This window comes from Trachemys scripta, chromosome 13 (genome assembly GCF_013100865.1).
Source record: "Trachemys scripta elegans isolate TJP31775 chromosome 13, CAS_Tse_1.0, whole genome shotgun sequence".
Taxonomy (NCBI): domain Eukaryota; kingdom Metazoa; phylum Chordata; order Testudines; family Emydidae; genus Trachemys; species Trachemys scripta.
The window spans coordinates 41,355,532-41,380,965 of record NC_048310.1 but is presented as its reverse complement, the minus strand read 5'-3'; the positions used below and the strand labels follow the sequence as shown (position 1 = coordinate 41,380,965).

The 25,434-nt window shown below is 48.9% G+C and overlaps 1 protein-coding gene across 2 annotated transcripts; it reads left to right on the top strand.

Annotated features, from left to right (window-relative positions):
• The first annotated feature begins 1,425 nt into the window (after window positions 1–1,425).
• LOC117886712 (titin-like) lies at window positions 1,426–19,610 on the top strand. 2 transcript variants are annotated; one of them, XM_034788744.1, is made up of 9 exons: window positions 1,426–1,676; window positions 4,478–4,810; window positions 7,194–7,517; window positions 7,982–8,311; window positions 11,477–11,788; window positions 14,540–14,851; window positions 15,895–16,008; window positions 17,949–17,995; window positions 18,553–19,610. In XM_034788744.1, exons 1-9 carry the CDS (start codon window positions 1,616–1,618, stop codon window positions 18,712–18,714), a joined length of 1,995 nt encoding a protein of 664 aa, XP_034644635.1. In that variant the 5' UTR covers window positions 1,426–1,615; the 3' UTR covers window positions 18,715–19,610. The 2 variants fall into 2 exon arrangements, with proteins under 2 accessions (XP_034644635.1, XP_034644636.1); XM_034788745.1 differs by lacking the exon at window positions 14,540–14,851.
• The last annotated feature ends 5,824 nt before the right edge of the window (window positions 19,611–25,434 follow it).

Sequence of the window (25,434 nt, the reverse complement as noted above, 5' to 3'; positions counted from 1 at the left end):
GTGGTCAGAGCAGTTCATGCCTACTGGTGAAAACGGGTGACATGGCCCTTTATAGATTGGGGAAGGACCAGGCAGAAAAGGATTCAGTGCATTGTGGGACTGGAGGACTATTGAAACTCAAGAGACTCAAGACCTGGTATACTCCCTTTACCCCCGTCCATGCTGCCAGTTGGCATGGGAACGGGGCCTGGCCACAGCAGGAGGCATGACCACCGCACCCCTCAGGTGGCCTAGCTCCCTCACTCTCTGTTTGCCTGCGCACACTTGCTTCTGGGGGGACAATGGCGGGTGATGCCTCAACCACACGCCTAGACACGGAATACAGCCACTAGTGTAGATCTCGCCTTAGTTTGTCTGAAGTACCGTGATATTTCCTTTTGCCCATCTGCATTGCCTTCCTCTTGGCAGGTGTGACATACTTCATTGCCTCCATTGTGACAGCTGAGACCTGTTGCATTGCTCACACCTAGACATGTATGGCCAATGGTGTTGCCTTCTTCCCAAACATGATCGCCAGGGACATTCCTTATTACACCAGGTACAGCTGCTCTCCTCCTCCCTTCACAGGGGTGACCCCATGCTTTGCTTACCCTCCATTGGGGCATTGCTTATTACCAATGGACACTGCACTGCTCTTCTGGTTAAGTAAAACACACTCTTCTTTTTAAACTTAGATTGCCAGGTGTGTGTCATTTCCTGTGCAGAGTTAAGTTGCATCATTTTGTGTGAAGGGACATCTGTGCACCTGGGTCTAACATCTCCTAGATGTGGCGGCATGTATCAGGGATTTTCATTCTTAACCATGGATTTAATTCTGCAGCTACCCAGGCCTTCCATATGCAGGCAGCATGTCAGTGTGAGGGACTGAAGGGCCAACAGCAGAACTGCCCACCCAAACCCTTCCTGATCTGGGGGGGCTCAGATAAAATAGGACTCAGGTGTGACCCATGGCTGGGTTTGGGTTTAGTTTTGCAGAAGGGAATAGAACCTGATGAGATTTTCCAAAGCAAAGTTAAAACGGCCCCTCCATTTTGCTCACTCTTTGCACTACAACCCCACTGCACCGCTCTTTGGGAATGACACCTGTATTTTACATAGTATAATTGTTATTCTGGACCCTGATCCACGCCCCCTCTGAGAGGATACAACTGGAATAGAAATGACTCAGACCTTGCCAAGGGAGATTCAGGGCCATGGACATTGCTGGTCTGATACTTTCAAACTCTGAGAAGGCCGGGTTAGTGTAGAGTTTGATAGAGAAGAGAGGAAGTTTTAAAAATTAATTCAACGGCAATAATTTTAAATTCACTGTGTGATCTGAGAACATTCAGGGAGACAGAATGTGAGAAAACCCTAGGGAAGTGGGCAGGGGATGCTGGCAGGAAACTGACATGTGGAACAATGAATCAGCAGATAAAAATACCATCGAGCAGAGGAGAGTTTGTAAGGGACAGCGCGGAAAGGGGACCTGGAGAGAGAGTGCAACAATGGCTCTGGGGTTATCTCAGTCAATGAGCTGCAAGAACTAAGAGCACCGGCTGTTTTAGCAGCAGATCTGACACCTCCTCAATTAGGGCCCCTGACAGCGCTGCCACGGAAAGGTTCTCGAAGGAACATGAGAACCCGGCTGGAAAGGCTCTCTCTGCTTTGGCCACTTCTCCTGTCTCCGTGGCTGGGTGAGTTTGTGGGGTTTGGCTCTTTCAGAGAAGCGAGTGTTTCGGGGGCAGACGGGAGGAACTGGAACAAATCTTTCTGTGGAATTAAAGGGCGTAGAGAGGTAACGACTGTGTTGTTGGTTTTGATCAGAGCATCATCATTGAAAATGAATTTACAGCATTTTCTTCTTATGCCAGGTGCACACTCGAAACTCCTGCCGGTACAGCACTGTCACTGAGAGGTGTGATTTTTATGAAGACGTTCTGTATCAGCAAAAGGCCCAGTGTAGATGCTCTACCAACCAGAAAGTACTGTGGCCAGTGTAGCTTATTTTGCTGAAGGAGCTGGTGGAAGCTGTACTAGCAAGAGCACTTTGCCCCCTGCTATGAGCGGTGTCTCCTCTAGGAGGGTTTGCCGGTGTAGTTAGAGTAGCAAAGCTTTTCTAGCACAGACCTGGCCATAGATTAAAAACAATGGACTGATCTGAATTCACGGCTGGCAGAACTCCACTGACGTCTGTGGGAACAAGTCTGTGGAGATTTTGGCCACAAAGCTGGTAAAGAAGCTATTTTATGATCACCCTAGATTCTGCCCCCCCCCCCCGCTCGTGCTGAGTAGCCCCATTGTGAACGATTCCACCTTGCCCAGCCCCCTTTTGCAGCTAACTCCAGGGTTCCCATCCCACTTCCCCTGCCAGTGCCCTTAGGCGGGTCCCCAAACTTTTTCCATCATTCCCACCCTTACCCGTAATGGAACGTGTCTGCACCCTCTCCAGGAACCGTGGTTGGGAGCCGCAGCTGGGAGCAGAGAGCCGAGCTGCAGTCGGGGCTGGGAGCTGAGGCCAGGGTCAGAGCTATGGCTGGGGCCGTGGCTGGGAGTGGACCCATGGCTCGGACCGGGGCCGCAGCCAGGAGCAGGGCTGGGAGTTGGGGGCTGACTCTGGGGCTGCGGCTGGGGATGAGGCTAGGAGTGGACCCACACCAGGGCTGCGAGTGGGGCCGCATGCAGGACCCCCATGGGGAGCTCTGGCCTAGAAACCCCCCAGGCTGCAAGTCTTGTTAAAGGCCGGAAAGGGTACTGGGGTTGCAGTGGGGAACCGCCCCCAGCACTCACCGGTGGTGCGGCTGGGAGCCAGGGGAGCGGAGCAGGCTGGGGCCGGGTCACTCCACTTACCAGTGAGTGCAGGCCTGACTGCTTCTGGAGTCTTCAGGGGAGTGGGGGTGGGGCTGAGGTGGGAAGAGGCGGGGTTGGGGCGGAGTAGGAGTGGGGGCCCTGGGGAAGAGGCGGAGTATTTAATCAGCACTACAAGACAAGAATGCATCGTCCTGGTCTTTGTTCTGCAGAGTGCTGTGCTCGTTAGCAGTACTGCCTAATAATAAATAATAATAATTAGGGGGAAGCAGTGTGGTCTAATGCATAGGCAGGGGCTGCACTGAGGGGGTGTTTCAGGGGCTGTAGCCACCTCGAAAAGTGCCTTAGTTCCCCTGTGGCTTCTGCTGCTTTCCAGCTGCCCAGCTCTGAAGGCAGAGTGGAGAGAGCAGTGGCTGCTGGCCAGGCACCCAGCTCCAGCAGCAGAAGAGAAGTAAGCCTGAGTGAGGGACCGGGGGGCCTGAGAGCAGCCCCTGGCCGTGTCCTTGCTCGCCAGGGCACACTGCCCAGGGCAGGGGGAGGGTTCGGAGCTCCCCTCAGCAGACCAGACTGACCTGCTCCAGCCCAGGGTCCTGGGCCCCGGCCCCACAGTCGCTGCTCCCCAAGGACTCTGCTGGCCCTGGAGTCAGATCCCCCACCTGGGCAGCTCTTACTGGCTGCGAACAGCCAGCGCCCCACACTGCCCAATTCCTGCCTCTGACCTGGCCAGGAGGCAGGGCCAACGAGAGGGACAGGGCCTTGTGGCGGGGGGGGGGGGCACAGTCCCCCAATTTTCTGTCTGGCCCCCCCACAGCCCCCACACCAGGAACAGGCTGGTGGCGCCCCCGTGCATAGGGACTATGTAGACTCCCCCTCTGTGTCTTTCTTCTCCCACTCCTTGTTTAGACAGTGAGCTCCTCAGGCAGGGACGGTCTCTTACAGTATGTATGTACTGGGCCTAAAACAGTGGGGCTCTACGAGTGGTTGAGGATTCTGGGTGCAAAGGGAATAAATAATAATGTGAAATGTCCTTTCCTTCCATCTCAGACTTTCTTCCTCACCTCATTTCCTTTTTCTTTGTCTATTTTACTTCCTCTTTCCTTAGGCCCCTTACATATTTCTATCCCTCTCCTCTGCTTTGCACACACTCTCTTTCCCTCTCTCCCATCCTTTCTTTTCCACTCCCAGCTCTCTCTTTTCCTCTCTTCTCCCCTCTCCACATTCCTTTTGTCTCATGTCTCCATCTCTATCTCCCTTCTTTGAATCCCCCCACCCCCCTGAGTCTCTGTTTGGCCCATTGCTGTTGAGATTTGCCTCCCGGAAGCAGATGTTCCACCATGAGGCCCAATTCCCTGCATCTGGGCTTCTCTCTAGAGCCCTAGGAGCCAGGCAGTGCTCTTGCTGGCACTTAGGGAGAGGCCCCCTGGAGCCCGTATGGCAGGCTGGAGCCAGTGGGACAGGCCGGCTAACAATGCCATAGGGCCTGTGCAAATTGCCCAGTCTGAGCCCTCCACACTCACCGCTCTGAACTTCATACCGTGACCTTCAGCAGAGAGTTCCTGCTCGGGCACTTGGCTTCCTTGTAGAGAAATGGAAACATTCTGCAGTGGATCATTTGCAAACAATTTTGTTTGATTTAATTCTTCCTCCATTGCAATAATTTCAAATAGTGACACTGAACTTTGTGTTTCAGGAGCTGCAGAAAATACTGCTGCTGTCATTGTGGTGAATCAGACACCCCCTTCTATCCGTGCAATGGAAGGGTCAGAGTTCACCATCGAGTGTACATTCAACTCAAGCAATAACTCTATCAAGTGGTTTGGTGATTGGAGTAAAACCAGAAAAAATGTAACAGCAAAGGTGAACAATGTAATAGATCGAACCATATTATCAGCAGATACAGAAAAGAGGTCTCTTTCCCTCACTGTGAAGAAAGCCGATGTCATGGATTCTGGAACCTACATATGTGGGGTTGGGAGCAAATATGGGACATCTCCTGGGACTGGAACCCAAGTGACCATCGATGGTAAGTACCAGCATTTCCTTCTCTGTTCTACAAAACCCTTCCGGGGGAGCTCAGGACACTGGCTGGTTCCAGACAGGGCTGGCTCCAGGCACCAGCTGAGCAAGCTGGTGCTTGGGGCGGCAGATTGAACGAGGCAGCATTCTGCCCAATCCTAGGGCGGCATGGCCGCTTTTTGTTGATGTTGTTGTTCCGCTCCAGCCGCCCTGTAGGGGGCGGCGGCGTGGGGGACGGGAGCGCCCTGCAGCAAGCCAGGCAGGGCAGTCCTCATCCTTCCCTCCCCGCCGACTGGAGCGGAGCCCTCCCGGCAGGCTGCGACGGGAGGGGCCACGTGGCAGCGCCCCCCTTCTCTCTCTCTCCCGCCCGCTCCCTCCCCGCCCCACTAGCCGGGTCCCCTGCACCCGCGCTCCGGCCGTGCCGCAGGTTTTTTTTTTTTTTTTGCTGGGGGCTGCCAAAAAGCCAGAGCCGACCCTGGTTCCAGAGAGCTGGGGCTGGTGGTGCTGGGGGAGATGGAGCAGCACACAGTGTAAAGGGCAGAGCTGTGGGGAAAACTGGGGGACATTCTGTGGTACGTACAATGGTCCTGATCCTGCATTCCACTGATTTCTGTGGGGGTTTTGTCTGCACAAGGAATGCAGGGTCAAGCCCCAGATATTCAAAAACTGTTTTGAGATGGGATGTGAGGGGAGGTTTCTAATTGGCTAAGCCTGTGAGCCCTCACACGCAACTTGAGAGACAAGGTGGGTGAGGGAATATCTTCTATTGGACCAACTTCTGTCGGTGAGAGAGACAAGCTTTCAAGCTTATGCAGAGCTCTTCTTCAGCTCCTGGAAACATAGAACTGGTCTACACTACAGATCTATGTCGGCATAACTACGTTGCTCAGGGGTGTGAAAAATCCAGAGTCCAAGAGGCTAGTTACAAGTAGAGCAACCTGGGGAGTCACTGGCCCAGAACTCTAGAGGACCTGGGATCTCCAGCCTGGGGCAGTCTGCATGGCGAAGCTACCCCAGAGCTGCACCCTTGGGAGCTGGTCCTGGAACTTCCAGGCTTCCAGCTCCATGGCAGGGACACTGGAAGCGCCAAGAGCCCTGGCTTGAGCAGGGAGCCAAGCAGACAACAAGAGCCCCAAGACTCGACTCCCGACTCCCCGAGCTGGGGCTCGCGGGACACAAGAACATAAGAACGGCCAGACTGGGTGAGACCAAAGGTCCATCTAGCCCAGTATCCTGTCTTCTGACAGTGGCCAGTGCCAGGTGCCCCAGAGGGAATGAACGGAACAGGCATCATCCAGTGATCCATCCCCTGTCGCTCATTCCCAGCCTCTGGCATCCCCATCCCTGCCCATCCTGGCTAATAGCCATTGATGGACCATCCTCCAGGCACTTATCTAGTTCTTTTTTGAACCTTGTGGATCTTGGAACACCAACAGAAACCGGTGTGTGTTTTGACGAAAGTGGAGTCAAATCTGTAGTAGATTTGGTGAATCAGTTCTCTTCAGCGCATTGGCATTTTCAGTCTAAGGTAAGTTTTGCCAGAACATTTGCAATCAGCTCTACTGTACATGGACATAGTGCGAGAGCCCCTGAGCCAAAGAATTTACACTCTAAACAGACAAGACAGACAAAAGGGGGAGAACGGGCAGACGTCCTAACAGTAGATTGGGAAGTGAGACACAGAGAGATTAAAGGACTAAATCCACACAGGGCTTTAGGCCCTTAAATCCAACATCTGGGGGCCATGGAGATCCTCAAAACCCCTGCTCAGCTGCCGCTTAGCCCTGGAGCTGCTGAAATTTCCACCAGTAAAACCAGTGCTAAAGACTTGCTGACACTCTCTCGCTATGCTGTAAGCACAGCCCTGCCCAGAATAACGGTTGCACCCTGATCCTCACTCCCCTGCCATTGCCAGCAGAAGTGCATCACTTCTCAGAACTGCCCATTGCATGTCCTTCAGGGAATCCCATTTTTCTGTAACAAAGGAGAATTGGCCACCCTCTCTCTTGCCCTGCATTGGGCTGGTGGAGGGAAATAGGTCTCAAGAAGGGTTTGAATGTAAGGAATTTGGCAGGCGTGTCAGGCATACACAAGGTTCGGGTAAGAAGTCACATTGCTGGAGGGGGTTTGTCTAGACTGAAGCTTCTGGGGTTACCTGTTCATTAAACAGAGCAGAAAAGTCTTGACATGCACGAAACAGCTCTATATGGGGCCAAACGAAAGATCAGTTTAAACTCTTAACAAGCAGGGGAAACTATAATAGGCAGGTTTGGAAAAGGACACTAAACGACAGGACTGGAGAGATTCATTTTATACATCTGGCCTTGTCTGGTGGCACATTGAACTATTTCTCAATGAAGGTGCCATCATCTGTGTTTCTCTTTTTGCAGAAATTACCGACCTGATGGTGAATCAAACCCCAACCAGTGTCAGTGGTTTAGAAGGCACAGAACTTACCATGAATTGTACATTCAAGACAGTCAGTAACCACAGCACCATGTATGTGCGATGGTATAACTATGGGACTGAGGGACTAAAGAAAGAGCTGGTGAATGACAGCGATGTGATCAGAACCCTGCATTTGGACAATGGGTTTGCCTCTCTCACTTTGAAGAATACGAATTCATCTAATACAGGAACCTACGTGTGTGAGGTGGGGATCACAGCAAGGAACCTCTCTGGGAATGGACTAGGAACCGAAGTGACCATTGAGAGTAAGTGCCTGAGAGTTTCCTACCTGATCTTCTTGGGGAAATGGGGGCGAGCGAGTGAGAACAAGAGCTCACATCTCCTGGAAGGTATTGAGTGTCTTCAGCTCCACCTTCAGTGGGAGCTGAGGGTGCTCCACGCCTGCCCACAAGTACTAAACTCAACTAAACTTCGGATGCATATATGCATCCGAAGAAGTGGGCTGTAGTCCACGAAAGCTTATGCTCTAATAAACTTGTTAGTCTCTAAGGTGCCACAAGTACTCCTGTTCTTCTTTTTGCGGATACAGACTAACACGGCTGCTACTCTTTAACCTCTGAGAAGCAGGGGATGTTAAATGGCCAGGCTGGGAAAAGAACACAAAATACTGGAGGGGGAGACATTTCTTTTAATACATCCCCAGTCACCAGCCATTGCCACTGAAATTCTCCTGCATCAAGGTACAATCGTCTCTGTTTCTCTCCTGCAGAAATTCCCAAGCTGATGGTGACTCACACCCCAGCCGATATCCATGCGTCAGAAGGGTCAGATCTCACCATGGAGTGTAGATTCACGGTATTGAAAAACCACAAGACCTTGTATGTGAAATGGTATAAACATAGCGGAACTGGGGGAACGAAGAAGGAGCTGATGAGCGAAAGAGGCGGGGGCCCAGCAGCCCTGGCTTTGGAAAAGGGTTTTGCTTTGTTCACTCTGAAGAACGTGAATGTAACCGATACAGGAACCTACGTGTGTGAGGTGGGGAGCACAACGAGGAACTGGTCTGCGTCAGGAGCCGGAACCCAAGTGACCATCACTCGTAAGTACCAGTATTTTCCTATCCGCTCTTCATGGTGTGAGAGAGAATGAATGGCAGCCTAAAGGTCAGAGAATGAACGACTGTAGCTGGCAAAAGCAGGTATGAATTCTCAGGTGTGTACAGTATAGATCCCATAAAAATATGGCTCCAGCCTGTGAGGAACTGAAGGGAATATAGTTCAAAGTACCCAAGTGATTTAGGAGCCTCCGATTTTCAAAGGGAATTTAGGCATTCAGGGCCAGATTTTTAAAGGAATTTAGGCACCAAAAGTTGTAGTTGGGATTTTCAAAAGCACCTCAGCACCTAACTGCCATTGAAATCAGTCACTTTTGCCAACAGGACTTAGGCTCCTAAGTCACGTAGGCACTTTTGAAAATTGCCCCCAAATGCCCCTGAAGAGGGGTGTTCAGAATCTCCCAGGACTCAGACCTGTCATAAGAACATTAAGGAGGGTGATGAACCTAACTCACCACTGCACTGGATGGGATAAGAAGCAGCCCCCAATGTCCATCTGCACCCGGAGCTAAACCGATCTTATGGCTAAAGAGTTGCTTCTTTTTCTGTGAGAACATCTTCATCCATCATCAAGTACATCCCTGTATGGAAAGTATGTAGAAAAGCTGGAATGGATCCAGAGGCGAGCGACAAAGATGATCAAAGGGATGGAATGCAGCCATATGAGCAATGGCTGGAAAAAGAGAAGATTAAGGCGGGGGACATGGTAGCGATCTTCAAATCCTTGAACGGTGCCACAAAAAAGATGGAGAAAAGTTGTTCTCTCTTGCCACAGAGGGCAGGACAAGAGGCAATAGGTTCAAACTACAGCACAGCAGATTTAGATTAAATCTCAGAAAAAACTTCCTAATTCTGAGCATGGAACAGACACCTCGGGAGGTTGTGGAAGCTCCTTCACTGGAGGTTTTCAAAAGGAGGCTGGAGAGGATCGGTCTTGGATGGTTTAGTGCAGAGGTCTCAAATTCAATTTACCTTAGGGCCAGGGCCAGTCCTCAAATCTTCCCAGCAGGCCAATAATGTCACTGAAGATGGTGTTCAGAAAAGTAAACTTTTATATTGTATTTTTTTATTTGAATTTCTTAGAAATATTAAAACTGTCAAACAACTTTATACAATATTTCACCTGCCAGAGAGTTTTTAGTGTTTGCCAGACACCTGGCAATGCTTCAGTTCAGTCAGTTTGTTGATGTTTGGCCTCAGTGACTGAGCAGTTGAAACCTTCAGGATTGGAGCAAGGTGGGCATCAGATAGTTGTGTTCGGTATATTGACTTGTTTATATTCGTTGTGGAAAAAATGATGCTGCCTCCATGGCTGACTCTGCCCGGCAACTAATGATGGTCTCTCCCCCAGCCAATGGGAGCCATGGGGAGCAGTGCTGACAGCAGACATTACTGGCAGCGTGTCTGCCTACGTCTCTCCTCCATGGACCGGCCGCAGTGGGGAGATTCTCAGGCTGCAGATGGACTGCGGGCCGGGACTTTGAGACCCCTGGTTTAGTGGTTCTCAAACTGTGGTAGAGGACCCCAAAGTGGGTCACGACCCCATTTTCATGGAGTTGCTAGGGCTGGCCTAGACTTGCTGGGGCCTGGGACCAAAGCCCGAGGGCTTCAGCCATGGGCAGCGGGGCTCAAGCCTGTTTCCCCCCGTCAGGGCCCTTTAACAACTCACTCGGTTTAAAGGTAATTCAAACCATCACCACCTGTAGTCCAATAAATCGAGTCCCCAGGGGCATATTGGCCCTCTAGGCCCCAGTGCAGCATCTCGCTCCTGATAATCCAAAACGCAGACTCTTTCAAAAACAGAACACAAACTCACCAGTCTTCATCCCAGTTTCAGCTGGGCACAGCCCTACCTCCCCGAGGGACTGTCTTCCTGCTTCCCAGCACCTCCTACCTGGTGTTGTCCTCCTCCACAGGCCTTTCCCACTGAGCCTGGGCAGTCTCTCCCAGGCCTCCCCGCCTGGAGAGCTTTCCTCGCTTTCTCCTGCTTCTTGAGCTTCTCCCCTGCTGGCTCAGAACCCTGCAGGAGTCGTCTCACTCGCTGCAGTATCCACACACGTGGCCACAATTTCATGGGCTTGCCCCCTTCTCAGCAGCTTCCTGCTTCTTTTGTAGTGGAAGCACCTGATTCCTCTCCGGTGGGACTTATCCTGTAATCAGGGTTAGCTTAGCCCAGGCTCTCCAGCCCAGGGGGCAGGCCACCCTGTGGCAGATGGGAACAGCAGAGGCAGTGCAGAAAGGCAGTATATGGTAGTGGTTAGAGGTGGAGACTGGGAGTTAGGCTTGGTCTACACTAACCCCCCAAATCGAACTAAGGTACGCAACTTCAGCTACGTGAATAATGTAGCTGAAGTTCGAAGTACCTTAGTTCGATCTTACCTCGGTCCACACGCGGCAGGCAGGCTCCCCCGTTGACTCCGCGGTACTCCTCTCGCCGAGCTGGAGTACCGCAGTCGACGGCAAGCACTTCCGGGTTCGACTTATCGCGTCCAGACAAGACACGATAAGTCGAACCCAGAAGTTTGATTGCCAGCCGCCGAACTAGCGGCTGGGTATAGACGTACCCTTAGGAGGTTTTCATTTTATTTCTGACCGTCACAGACTGCCTGTATGACCTCAGGCAAGTCATTTCGTCTCCCTGTGCCTCCTAAAAGGAGATAATATTTCCTCTCCCAGCTTCTGTCTGTCTTGTCTAGCACAAGATCAGGGTGTGCCTGGTAAATGCTCTGACGCCCGGCATGCCAATATTCACCTGTGATAGTTCTGAGTCACAGCTGGAAATGTCAGCATGGGGCAGGTTTAATGCATGAACAGAAATGAGATGATTTGTTTGTACATGCAAATTTGAGGTTGTTTCCAGACACATTAGTCTGAGGACAATTTGTCTGAAACTCTAACACAAAAGAAATGGAGTTGGGTTCTCAATGCGCAGTTCCTTTGTCTCCTCTGTTCTACTGAAGCAGCTGATAGAGTGCACAAACCTCAAAGTTCCAAGGACCCGAATCCCATCCCACACTCCAGGCTCAGTAACTGTCCTTGAGCATCTTTCCAACGTCAACCAGTTTTAATTTCCTCATTGCCATTCTCCCATTCAGCTGATTGACATGTTTCTGCATCAAGGTGAAGTCACTTGTATTTCTCTCTCTGCAGCTGTTGACCTGCTGGTGAATCAGAGCCCTGCCTGTGTCAAGGAAGAGGAAGGGAAAGCGCTGACCATAGAATGTAGATTCAGGGCCCTGGAGAAACCCAGCACCAAGTACTCTGTTAGATGGTATAAAAACGGGACCGATGGAGACGAGAAGGAGCTGAAAAACGAAACGGGCTCAGTCACAACAACTCTAGATTTCTCAATGGGCCTGGCTTCTCTCACCTTGATTAAAGCCAGCGTGAGTGATTCTGGGTTCTACAGATGTGACTTCGGTAAAAATGGCCGTGGGAATGGAACCAGAGTGACGATCCAGGGTAAACAGCAGCATTATCTCCTCTGATCTGCATAGTCAGGATAGTACACTGTGGTCACCACTGACTCACACTTCCCACATGGTCATTGAAACCCCACAGCTACTTCCTAGTCTAGGACAGGGAGATGCAGTGTTATCTCAGAGATAGGCAGTGTGTAAATTATGGAGTGTTGTTGTAGCCATGTGGGGCCCTGGATGTTAGAGAGACAAGGTGGGTGAGTGTGTGTACCAGGCTCCATAAAAGGAGCAGAGAAGGTGGGTCCTCCAGACCTGCCTAGAAAGGCTGCAGGGTAGCAGCCAATCAGAGCACAGCAGGCTCAGTTAAAGGAACTGCTGGGCCTGAGCAGGTCAGTTCCTGGCAGGGACCAGAGGAGTAAGGAAGGGTGCTCCTTGACGAAGCTCAAGGGAGAACAGAAGACGGGTTCTGGTGGCATTGGCATTTGGTAAGGAAAAAGAGGAGTTAAGAAGTTCAGCCCTGAGATAAGGGTGAAGAGGAAGGGACTACATGGGAAGCAGCCCAGGGAACAACAGCAGCAACTATGACAGGAAGCAGCACGTGGCTGCTATTTGTAGAGTCCTGGCTTAGGACCCGGAATAGTGGGTGGGCCTGGGTCAGGGTGGCCAAAGCCCTGAGAAGGGGAGAAGTTTATTTAGACGCCCAAGCACAGGGCTGGAATTTAAAGGGCTGAGGACCCCGCAGAGGGCCATTTGCTGGACTTTGTTACCCCAGAAGGGGACTGAACTTGCAGGCGTGACCGAGCTGGGGCAATAAGAACTGATAAGGCAAAGAGTCTCCAGGGAGAGTCCTGGGGGCACCGCTCTATACCAGAGCAGGCACTCCTAGTTCCAGCCCCTATCCTGTGCCAACGAGCGGTGTTAGCTCTGTCGGCAGGAGAAGCTCTCCTGCGGACATGGTGCTGTCCACACTAACACGTTTGCCGGTAAAACTTTTGTCAGTCATGAAAAAACCACCCCCCTGACTGACATAAGCTTCACCAGCACAAGTGGTAATGTAGACAAAGGCTAGGTTTCCCCAAAGCTGAAGAAGAAGAGCTCTGAGTAAGTTCGAAACCTTGTCTCTCTCAAGTTGTCCCAATAAAAGATGTTACCTCACCCACCTTATGGGTAAGTACTAGCATTTGAATAGTGATCATGAGAAACCAGCTTATTCTATTACTGTCTATTCAGAATTCTCATGTTACTAGAATATTAAATTTTCTGGCTTCTCACCTGTCACTGTTCAACAGACCCATAATCTACATAATAATTTTGTCATTGTGGTGCTGGTGGGGGAATTCCTGACTCCAGCTCTGTTGAAGCATTTCTGAATATTTGCAATTGGCTTTCATTAAATAAGGCTGTATAGATGTCGTGGGCTTGGCATGCTGCCCTATTACTCTTATAAGTCTGCATATACCAGGGCTTCTTCTGCATTGGGTTGCTATTGACTAACCAATGTCTCATCTGGAGGAATTGCCAACCCTGCAGCTCCTTAAAGGTTTTAAAATGATCATGGGGGTGGGGGGAGGAACTTGGTATGGGAACAGAGGACTCTTCTCTATCCCCTGCTTCCCCATCATTGATTTGACTCCAATTAGCAGGGCTGAAATGCCCAAGAGTATTGACTCTTCATATGTCAATGGACGACATTTTAGTCTGGCTGCTAGATTCTTTGGGTAGCATCAATTTCCAGTGATCGTTCCTGTGAATATCTGCGATACATGGACCTTAAACACCACAGTAGAACGGGGGTTTCTGTTCTAAGTGGATCCATAATGAGGCATTATGAGCTATGTCTACGAACCATTGGGGCCATCTTAAGAGGAAGAATTTATTACAATGCCTAATACAATCCTTCTTTGCTTGCAGGAAGGTATTGTTTTTCCATGGATATCAGAGCTCCATATTCAAACGTGAGGTCTAATTTTTTTTTTAAGTAAAGAGCATGAACAAGAAGGGACGGGGCCAGAGGGACACTGGCAGATCTTCCCCTTTGTTCTGAGCTCTTGATGCTGTAGGAAGCAAGGGGTCAGGATTTCTTTTGATCACGTGAGTCATTAGCTGCGAGGACAAGCTTCCCTCTGCCTAAAAATTAAAACAAAACTTAGATCCACAACCAGAACCGGGAAGAATTTCCAGCATAGTGCAGTTTGTTTTGGATGATGGTGAGTAAATTGGGTTGAAATAGCAGGACCAGAGCATTCGAGAACATTTCAATGAATGTCCTACACTGGCAAGCCCTGCTTGCAAATAGTGTCCTTCACATCAGATCCGTGAGCCAAATCCTCAGCTGATACCAAGGGAGTGATGCTGATTTACACCAGTAAAGGCTCTGGAACTTCACAACTGGGATAGGAAGAAACCCTGAAAGCAGCTGTCACAGAAAGTTTCTGAAAATTACCCCCACCCCAGGTACGAGGGCTGTAGCAAGAACTCCTCCCGAGCCTCTGAGTGTGGAAAAAAGAACCTATTTTCTACGAAAGACCTGTAATTCTAGCCAGACCGAAACACAAGGCACCCAAGAATCTCCACGTGCTTCTTGAGTAAAGAGGAACCAAAAGCAAACAAATAAGAACAAATTACTGGCAGAGCCCTGCAGAAACACCCTCCACCCACAGTAGCAATCTTGCTTCCTCCAATTGGAGATCTTGCCCAGTCATCTTTATCCATGACATTTAATATATATACATACACCAGTCAACTGAAATGTTCCTGCACCAAGGTACAGTCACTTGTGCTTCTCTCTCTGCAGCTGTTGACCTGCTGGTGAATCAGACACCTGCTGTAATAAATGGATCGGAAGGAGAAAAGCTCACTGTAGAGTGTAGATTCAAGGTGGTGAAAGACTCCAGCACCACGTACAGTGTTACATGGTATAAGAAGGGGGCTGATGGACACGAGAAAGAGCTGAAGAATGAAACAGGCATTGTCACAACAGCTCTAGATTCCTCAAAGGGCCTGGCCTCTCTCACCTTGATCAAAATCAATAGGAACGACTCCGGGCTTTACAGATGTGACTTTGGTAAAAATGGCGATGGAAATGGAACCAGAGTGACCATCCATGGTAAACAGCAGCATTGTCCTCTCAGATCTTCACTCTATTTCCTAGGGAAGAATAAGGACTAGGAAAGGAAGAGTTGATGCTAATACTTTGCATGGGGTGATATTGATGGGACAGGAGTTGCTGGCAAACAGAAGGGGAAGGCAAAGCTATGGAGAGATTTGCAGTGAGAAGTCAGTGATTCCCGGTGGTTTTCCAGATCCTGCCCATCTTTTTTTTTTTTTTTGTCATCCAAGTACTTGCAACCCCCCCCCCCCCCCCCCCCCCCAGCCGACAGCAGCACAGCATTGCTGCCCACCAGAATTCTCTGAGCCACTCGGTGATGGGTGAATCACAAAGGGTTCAGAGGTTCGGAGAAGCACCTCCAGGTTCAGAAGCTCTTCTCGCCCGTATTAAACAGTCAGTTTCACCATGACAGGCTCTCGCGTAAGAAGATTTCCAGTATTTCCCAATTTTGAGCGGGATGGAAATGCCTTTCGGTGTATTGCTGATTCTGCTTTCAGTCTTGGACAAAAACAAGACATGTCTAGAGGACAGCCCTAAAAACCCACTCACGGCAGCACCACTATTGTAAGCTGCAGTGTTTTGGACCATAACTGTAGAATAGTGTCTTTTTTTTAAATGAGGGAAATCTTGTTGAACCTCAGCACAGGTTCCAGTTTGATTCTGGGTGAGGGTGTAAGCTACTCCTTACTTTATCCTAACTGATTAGCCCATTGCAAATACCATCTTCTGACAAATGAATCCACCAGGTTGGTGTCAGTTATCATTCTTCCAGTAGTGGTGGAGCAGTGACCCAGTTTGCCTTTTCTCCTTCGGCTGTTCTGCCGCAGGACTCCTCAGGTGGTGGTGGGGGTCTAGTGACCTAGCTCACAGCATCTTCCCCTCCCCTATCCAGTAGGACTCCTGTAGAGGTGGTAATGCCTGACCCAACTTATGTTGTCTTTCCCTAGAACTAGTGGTGATGGGAGTGTAATAACTCAACTTGCCCTGCCTCTGTAGCCCCATCTAGTAGGACAGCAGCTAATTAAGGTTTCTTTCAACAGCACATGACCAAAGGCCAATGAGCTCTTACATTGTTCCTGGAGCTGTGGCTGGGACACTTCTCTTCTTGCTGGTGCTCGGTATCCTTTTGTGGAGATGGAGACAGTGCTCCAAAGGTAAGATTTACTTGGACAATAAATGTAAGCAATTTCTGCATGAGGGGAGCTCATAGGATAACATAAGAACATAAGAAAGGCTGTACCGGGTCAGACCAAAGGTCCATCCAGCCCAGTATCCTGTCTACCGACAGTGGCCAATGCCAGGTGCCCCAGAGGGAGTGAACCTAACAGGTAATGATCAAGTGATCTCTCTCCTGCCATCCATCTCCATCCTCTGACAAACAGAGGCTAGGGACACCATTCCTTACCCATCCTGGCTAATAGCCATTAATGGACTTAACCACCATGAATTTATCCAGTTCTCTTTTAAAAGCTGTTATAGTCCTAGCCTTCACAACCTCCTCAGGTAAGGAGTTCCACAAGTTGATTGTGCGCTGCGTGAAGAAGAGCTTCCTTGTATTTGTTTTAAACCTGCTGCCTATTAATTTCATTTGGTGACCCCTAGTTCTTGTATTATGGGAATAAGTAAATAAGTAAATAACTTTTCCTTATCCCATCACTCATGATTTTATATACCTCTATCATATCCCCCCTTAGTCTCCCCTTTTCCAAGCTGAAGAGTCCTAACCTCTTTAATCTCTCCTCATATGGGACCCATTCCAAACCCCTAATCATTTTAGTTGCCCTTTTCTGAACCTTTTCTAGTGCCAGTATATCTTTTTTTAGATGAGGAAACCACATCTGTACGCAGTATTCGAGATGTGGGTGTACCATCGATTTATATAAGGGCAATAATATATTCTCAGTCTTATTCTCTATCCCCTTTTTAATGATCCCTAACATCCTGTTTGCTTTTTTGACCGCCTCTGCACACTGCGTGGACATCTTCAGAGAACTATCCACGATGATTCCAAGATCTTTTTCCTGACTTGTTGTAGCTAAATTAGCCCCCATCATAGTGTATGTATAGTTGGGGTTATTTTTTCCAATGTGCATTACTTTACATTTTTCCACATTAAATTTCGTTTTGTTGTCCAATCACTTAGTTTTGTGAGATCTTTTTGAAGTTCATCAGAGTCTGCTTTGGTCTTAACTATCTTGAGCAGTTTAGTATCATCTGCAAACTTTGCCACCTCACTGTTTACTCCTTCTCCAGATCATTTATAAATAAGTTGAATAGGATTGGTCCTAGGACTGACCTTTGGGGAACACCACTAGTCACCCCTCTCCATTCTGAGAATTTACCATTAATTCCTACCCTTTGTTCCCGGTCTTTTAACCAGTTCTCAATCCATGAAAGGACATTCCCTTTTATCCCATGACAACTTACTTTACTTGAGAGCCTTTGGTGAGGGACCTTGTCAAAGGCTTTCTGGAAATCTAAGTACACTATGTCCACTGGATCCCCCTTGTCCACATGTTTGTTGACCCCTTCAAAGAACTCTAATAGATTAGTAAGACACGATTTCCTTTCACAGAAACCATGTTGACTATTGCTCAACAGTTTGTTTTTCTATATGTCTGACAATTTTATTCTTAACTATTGTTTCGACTAATTTGCCCGGTACCGGGCAAATGGCAATAGATGCTGATAGATTCTTCTTAGTGTCCTTCCTTTAGCTGAATAAAGAGTAATTTGGGGTATTTTTGCCAGCGAACATACAGCAGCGGTGGTGAATTGGCAGCCCTAGTTAGTGAAGTCTCATACCTAAGCACAGATACCGCCTGGGCAATGGTAGGACTATTCTATGTCTCCTCACTGACCTGAGGAAGCACCTCAAGCTGTGAAAGGTGGATTCAGTCTCCACGTCTATTCCACCTTTGGCTGGATTGCCAACAAAGCCACCAATTATAGGCAATTGCTTGGGTGGGAACGTGTGGGCTGTAGATACTGCTCCACTATGAACTAACGAGACTGACAACTAACTCCTTCAGTTAAGTGACCCAAAGGTCATCAGAGAATAACCAGCTTGGCCACAACTTCATTTTTTTTCCAGGACCACTTCAAAGCAGGTCAGAGGCAGAGATGAATCAGATGGAGACGGTGAGTTGGAGAGCTTATCATAAGAGCGCATTTAATTTTTCTCTCTAGCATAAGGGAACTGGGTGTTGAGCATCAACTCCAGGAATACAAGGTAATAAAGAAATCAGTTCTGCTTTTACAGACTGCAGCTCCAAGAATGTCAGAGTAACAGAAAATGCAGCACTAGTCCTGGATAGGATCAGGGTGGTACGGCATTTAAAAAGTCAGAGGGGAATCAAGATTTAATTAGCCTTGGAGCAAAGATAAAGAGACATAAATTAGTGATTGCACAGGATCTTCAGTGATAATAGAGAATGCAGCATTGGTTCTACGCAGTGGGACTGGGAAGTTCAAGGCGGGGGAATCTTATGCAGCTCCAGAAACCTCAAAATACTGGATAATGCAGCATACGCTCCAGGAACTTTAGAGGTGTTTCATAATCAGAATATAGCTTCCTAAAAAGTCAGCACACTCTTTTACAGTGCCTGTGTCAGTGGAAGATGGTCTAGCATCATAACAGTATGATATGGGCATGACAGGAACGAGCAGTCTTCACTCATTTTCCTCTTGCTTTGCAGTCTTCTCCTCCACCAGCTGATGAGGTGACTTACGTTGACTTGAACTCCCACAAAAGGGACACAAACGCAGAGGAAGAGGTTGTTTACACGGAAGTGAAGATACGGCCAAAACAGAGAGATGACAATGACATCTACGCAAAAGTCAACCCTCGTCATCGCTAGGGGAAGAGCGAGTGGGAATTAACAGAGGCGTGACCAGCATTTCACATGTCCATTAAATGCAAGTCTCCATAGAACAACAAATTAGCTCTTAGTAAAAGATGTCCTTGGAGATCAAAGTCCACTAGTTATGAACAGAGCAGGTAGCAGTGCAAGATTCCCTCGTTTCCTGCTCCACCAACATGCCTCAACTCTGATCTGGAGAGACCAATTCTGTGGGCAGACGGAGAGTTCTGCTAACCCATCTACTCTTGGCCTATGTGCTGTGATTGCAGCCAGGAAACGGGTTGTGCAGTGGACAGTGTTTCACTAGGAACTGAGTCGAGACCAGAAATTCATTTAACAAACTCACCGGCCATCAGATTGTAGCAAGTTTTAGTTGCTATTTACCAGCACTGAATTTGAACAAGTGACCGAGAGCCAAGCCCTTGAGCCACCCAAGTATGGAAAATGTTGCCATCTTGTTGTGGGAAGCGCTGTCCTCCACTGAAGATGCCAACTGTGCTGAATGAGGAAAGAAAAGCGTCCGAAGAGCCATGCTCCCTACACTGGAGGATGTACAATAATGCTGATAAGGCTCAAGAGCAATGTCCCATACGTTCATGAATGACACTGACATGATTGTTGAATCTTTCTAAGCACAAAGCAGCTTCTCTGTTGGGAGTGAATTCAGCTTCCCTGGATTCCACCCACTTAAGAGCCAAACAACAACAATATGAATTGCTTCGCCAGCAGATTTTAAATATTAACTAAAGCTTTTACAGCAAGTTTAGGCCAGGATTAAGTGTGTGCAATTGCACTGATTGAAATGGAGTTGTACCTACTTACACCAGGAATGGATTTGTCCCCTTGTGTCTGTGTGGCTTTACTGTAAATTTAAAAAGGAAATGTGTAATTTTTTTAAAAAGCATCATTTCTAGTGGTGTAAGTAGATTGTGCTTTTGAAAATATCCCCAATGATTTTAGATACCCCCCCAGAAAAAATAACCCAAAGGGGCTGTTGGGCTCCCAAAAATGGAGAGACGCAAAAAGATCAACAGAAGTGCCTTTGAAAGTCTCCCCATAATGCATTGATTTTTTTGACTACTGCAGATGCATGAGATATAACCTGTGCAGATAGAATCAGAATATCAAGGTTGGAAGAGACCTCAGGAGGTATCTAGTCCAACCCCCTTCTCAAAGCAGGACCAACACCAACTAACTCATCCCAGCCAGGGATTTGTCAAGCCGGGCCTTAAAAACCTCTAAGGATGGAGATTCCACCACCTCTATAGATAACCCATTCCAGTGCTTCACCACCCTCCTAGTGAAATAGTGTTTCCTAATATCCAACCTGGACCTCCCCCACGGCAACTTGAGACCATTGCTTCTTGTTCTGTCATCTGCCACCACTGAGAACAGCCGAGCTCCATCCTCTTTGGAACCCCCCTTCGGGTAGTTGAAGGCTGCTATCAAATCCCCCCTCATGCTTTGTCATAAACATAGAGATAAGGGTAACATAGAATCCCTCCTGGGAAGCTGTTTTAAATCACTTTACCTGTAAGGGGTTAAGAAGCTCAAATAACCTTGTTGGCACCTGACCAAAAGGACCAATAAGAAAAGAAGATACTTTCAAATCTGTGGGGGAGGTTTTGTTTGGGCTCTTTGTTTGTTTCCTCTCCGGACGGAGAGAGAGACCAGGCAGGAACAACATCTCCTGAAAACATACCTGAATTGATTCATCTAAGATTAAAAAAAAAAAAAGTAAGTAAGGCAAGGAAATGCGTTAGATTATCTTTTGTTTTAGCTTGTGAATTTTCCCTATGCTAAGAAGTAATTTCATTCCTGTTTTGTAACTGGGAAGCAGAGTCAGAGGGGAATCCTCTGTGTTTTAAATCTTTTTATTTACCCGGTAAAGTTACCTTCCATCCTGATTTTGCAGGTGTGATTCTTTTACTTTTTTCTTTGTAATAAAGTTCTTCTTTTAAGAACCTGATTGATTTTAGTGTCCTAAAGATAAAGGGCCTGGTCTGTACGTACATTAAAGACAAGTGGTTGGTATATTATTCTCAAGCCTCCCTAGGAAAGAAGGTGAATGGGGTTTGGGGGATGTTTTGGGGGGATAGGGATCCAAATGACCCTTCCCTGAATTTTTGTCTAAATCACTTGGTGGTGGGAGCAATACCGTCCCAGGACAAGAAAGGGAATTTTTGCCTTGGGGAAGTTTTTAACCTAAGCTGCTAGAAATAAGCTTAGGGGGTCTTTCATGCAGGTCCCCACATCTGTACCCCAGAGTTCGGAATGGGGAGATAACCCTGACACTCTTCTCTTCTGCAGACTAAATAACCCCAGTTCCCTCAGCCTCTCCTTGTAAGTCATGTGCTCCAGCCCCCTAATTATTTTCATTGCCCTCTGCTGGACTCTCTCCAATTTGTCCACATCCTTTCTGTAGGGGGGGACCAAAACTGGATGCAATATTCCAGGTGTGGCCTCAACATCACTTCCTTTGATCTGCTGGTAATGCTCCTACTAATGCAGCCCAATATGCTGTTGGCCTTCTTGGCAACAAGAGCACACTGCTGACTCATAGCCAGCTTTTCGTCAACTGTTTATCCCCAGGTCCTTTTCTGCAGAACTGCTGCTTAGCCAGTCAGTGCCCAGCCTGGTGCATGGGATTCTTCCTTCCTAAGTGCAGGACTCTGCACTTGTCCTTGTTGAACCTCATCAGATTTCTTTTGGCCCAATCCTCCTATTTGTCTAGGTCACTCTGGACCCTATCCCTACTCTCCAGCGTATCTACCTCTCCCCCCAGCTTAGTGTCATCTGCGAACTTGCTGAGGGTGCAATTCATCCCATCATCCAGATCATTAATAAACATGTTGAACAAAACCAGCCCCAAGACCAACACTTGGGGCACTCCGCTTTATACTGGCTGCCGACAACCTAGCCAGCTTTCTATCCACCTTATAGTCCATTCCTCCAATCCATACTTTAACTTGCTGGCAAGAATACTGTGGGAGACCATATCAAACCTTTGCTAAAGTCAAGCTATATCACATCCACCGCTTTCCCCATATCCATAGAGCCAGTTATCTCATCATAGAAGGCAATCAGGTTGGTCAGGCACGACTTGTCCTTGATGAATCCATGTTGACTGTTCCTGATCACCTTCCTCTCCTTCAAGTGCTTCACAACTCATGAATCACAACTCATGGATGCCATAAGGATACAACCAGAAGAGACAGCACAGCAACCATGTGAACACCTGCAAAATGTTCGGCTTATTATTAATACGTGCATCAATTCATTATTAACTAATACATGGCATCACCAGTTTTCAAGACTGAACTCCCAAAAGAAAAGACAGCTATCGAATTGCATTGTGATTGCACCAAGACTGGGTTTGGTCCCCTTACGTGGGATAGGTCTTTAGCCACATCAGTTTCATTAATGCAAACGATGGGTTATTCAGTGGTAACTGTTGTTCATTGGGTATATGGCCTCTGCAGATCCACCCAGCGCAAATCTGCAGAGGCAGTCCTTCCAGAAGAAGAATTGGGTGACTAAATACCCACCACGAACACCACATATGCTGGGTGGAGACCAAATTCAAGCCTGGCTGAAGTCATTAAGGTTTTCACCCATTTACACCAAGACTCTACATGTGCCTTAAAATATAGATAAGAATGGCCGTGCTGGGTCAGATCAATGGTTCATCTCGCCCAGTATCCTGTCTTTGACCAGTGCCAGATGCTTCAGAGGGAAAGAACAGTACAGGGCAATTTCAAGTGATCTATCCCCTGTTGTCTAGTAACTCCTATGTGTAGGGGTAGGCAGGGGTCTCCGCACGCTGCACCAGCCCCAAGTGCTGCCTTCTGGAGCTCCCATTGGCTGGGAACCGCGGCCAATGGGAGCCGCAAGGGCGGCCCCAGCGGATGGGGCAGCATGCAGAGCCGCCTGGCCAGCGCCATGTCTCTGCATAGGAGCCGGAGGAGGGACATGCTGCTGCTTCCAGGAGCTGCTTGAGGGAAGTGCCCCCCAGAACCTGCATCCCACACCCCCTGCGCCCCAACCCTCTGCCCCAGCCCTGAACCCCCTCCTGCACCCCAAACCCCTCATCCCCAGTCCCACCGCAGAGTCTGCACCCCTAGCCAGAGCCCTCAACCCCCCCGCACCCCAGCCCCTTGCCCCAGCCCCGATCTCTCTCCCACCCTCCGAACTCCTCAGTCCCAGCCCAGAGCATCCCCCATACCCCAACCCCCAATTTCGTGAGCATTCATGGCCCGCCGTACAACTTCTATACCCAGATGTGGTCCTCAGGCCAAAAAGTCCCCTTTCCAGCATGAGCCCTCATCTTTAACACCCAGCCTTATGCGCACTCCAATCCTGCTTTAAGTCCTTCCTAGGATTATAATTCTAAGAGGCCCTGAACTAAAAACCATCCCATAATTCCTGTCAAAGGGGCAGCTCTTGCCAGTGCTGCCCGTTGATCTCTTTGTTACTGAGAAAAAATCACGGATATTCCTTAGATTGCAAGTTCCTCAGAGTGAGGAATCTCATCCGCATATTCTCCATCTGCCTGTAAAAGTTCCTCCCCTGGAGTCACTTCACAGCTGAGGAGCGAGATCGGGGGCTTTCCGCATGGCTCCCGGAAGTAGCAGCATCTCCTCTCTCTGGCTCCTACGTGTAGGGGCAGCCAGGGGACTCTGCAGGCTGCCTCTGCCCCAAGCGCCACCCCGCCCCTGCAGCTCCCATTGGCAAGGTACTGCGGCCAATGGGAGCTGCAGGGGCGCTGCCTGCGGATGGGACAGTGTGCGGAGCTGCCTAGGCAGAACTATGACTCCATGTAGAAGCCAGAGGAGGGCATGTTGCTGCTTCTGAGAGCTGTGGGGGCAGCGCCTGCGAACGGGCGAGGTGCCTGGCCGCACCTCTGCCTAGGAGATGAAGTGGGACATGGAGCTGCTTGAGGTAAGCACCACCTGGAGCCTTCACCCCTGAGCACCCCCCCACTGTCCCAACCCTCTGATCCCTCGCCTGCCCTCCAAACCCCTCAATCCTAGCTCAGAGCACCCTCCTGCACTCCAACCCCCTCGTCTCCAACCCCACCACAGAGCCTGCACCCCCAGCCAGAGACCTCAACCCCCCTGCACCCCAGCCCCTTCCCCCAGCCCCAATCCCCATCCCACCCTCCAAACCCCTCAGTCCCAGCCCAGAGCACCCTCGTGCAACCCAAATCTCTCATCCCCAGCCCCACCCCATCACCCACTCCCCCAGCCGGAGCATACACCCCTCTACACCCCAGCCCCGATCCCCCTCACAGGCTATCCCTGCTTCTTCCACACTGCGGGGGTTTCTGTGGCAGGCCCTAGACAGGCTGCTAGGAGACATCAGCTGGTTTCCTCTACCTTTATGCACAAATGGAAGCACCTGCTCACTTTTTCTTCAGTTCCTGTACATGTCTGCTGCATGTTTTGCTGACAAAAACATTTAAATATTAACTTTACCCACCTCCCACCATTGCTATAAGGAGGGAAAACATTCTTTGAGGCAACCCAGGCTGCTAAAAGTGCACATCTTGTAAAAGGCGAGTGTTAAAATGTAAGTATGGACAGTGGTCTGGCACAGAAGGAAGAGAACACAAATCAGACCAAACCATGATCTGAAATCCCAGTAGGGACAATAGAACTAGACAGCAAATGAAACAAGTGATGAGTAAAACCAGAAAAACAGTCCAAACAGGCCACAGAGAATCCCTGAGCACTCAGTGGATGTGGTTCCAGATGATTCCTACCGAATCTCTCATTAAGAGTAAAATCAAAATCACCCCCCAAAATTAAAATATCACTTGTCAAACAATTTGTCAAAAGAGCATCCAAGCTCTGGAAAAAAATACACCCGGTCTTTCCCTACAGTAGGAGAATAGACATGAATCAAAAAAAGAGGAGATTGCTCTAAAGTAAACAGCCTGAAACAACTTCCTGCACAGCCATCGAATCAGGCTTCACCCTATCCGCAAACAGAATGGCGACCCCCGTGCTTGTGCAACCGTGACTCAGAAAAATCTCCCCTCTCCAGTCAGCAAGACATCGGTTCAGTTGCCAGCCTCTGTGTGAGTCTCTTGAAAAAATGAAACGTCCCCCATTTTCTGGGATAAAGAGCCATAAATGTTTTAAATGTCTCTGCACCCATTCATACTCAGAAAGCTGCATACAAAATTATCCATCAGACCAGTACTCATCAGAAAAAGCAAGAAAAAGACACATAGAACCCACCCCCGCAAACCTCATACAAAACCACCAAATTCACCTATTTCCTTTAATTCCCAACATTTCCATTGGTCAAAGAGACATGCACTGTGGACATCAGTGTTTTCAATCTATACTGCTTCCATCTGTCAAACTCAGACACAGGGATATGTCTCATCCCGAGCAGACAACAAAAACGGAGTAAGGTCAGGAAGCCAATCTGCCACCTCTACTCCATGTTTCTCCTTAGTCTCATCCAGAAACCTACCCATAGTGTCTGGGTATATCCCCCGCAGGGGGTACAGGACCCAAAGCATCTGTGAGTTCATCATCCCCCATCTCTCAGACTCAGAGTGATGACCGACCTCTAAGGGGGAACCTCAGAGATACCAGAGGGAGCTGCTGGGACTGAGGGGACAATACTAATACCTGAGAAGTCTCTATGCCTACAACTAAAGAACCACCCTCAGCAGCCCTGGCCAGTGTCAGTGACCTAGAA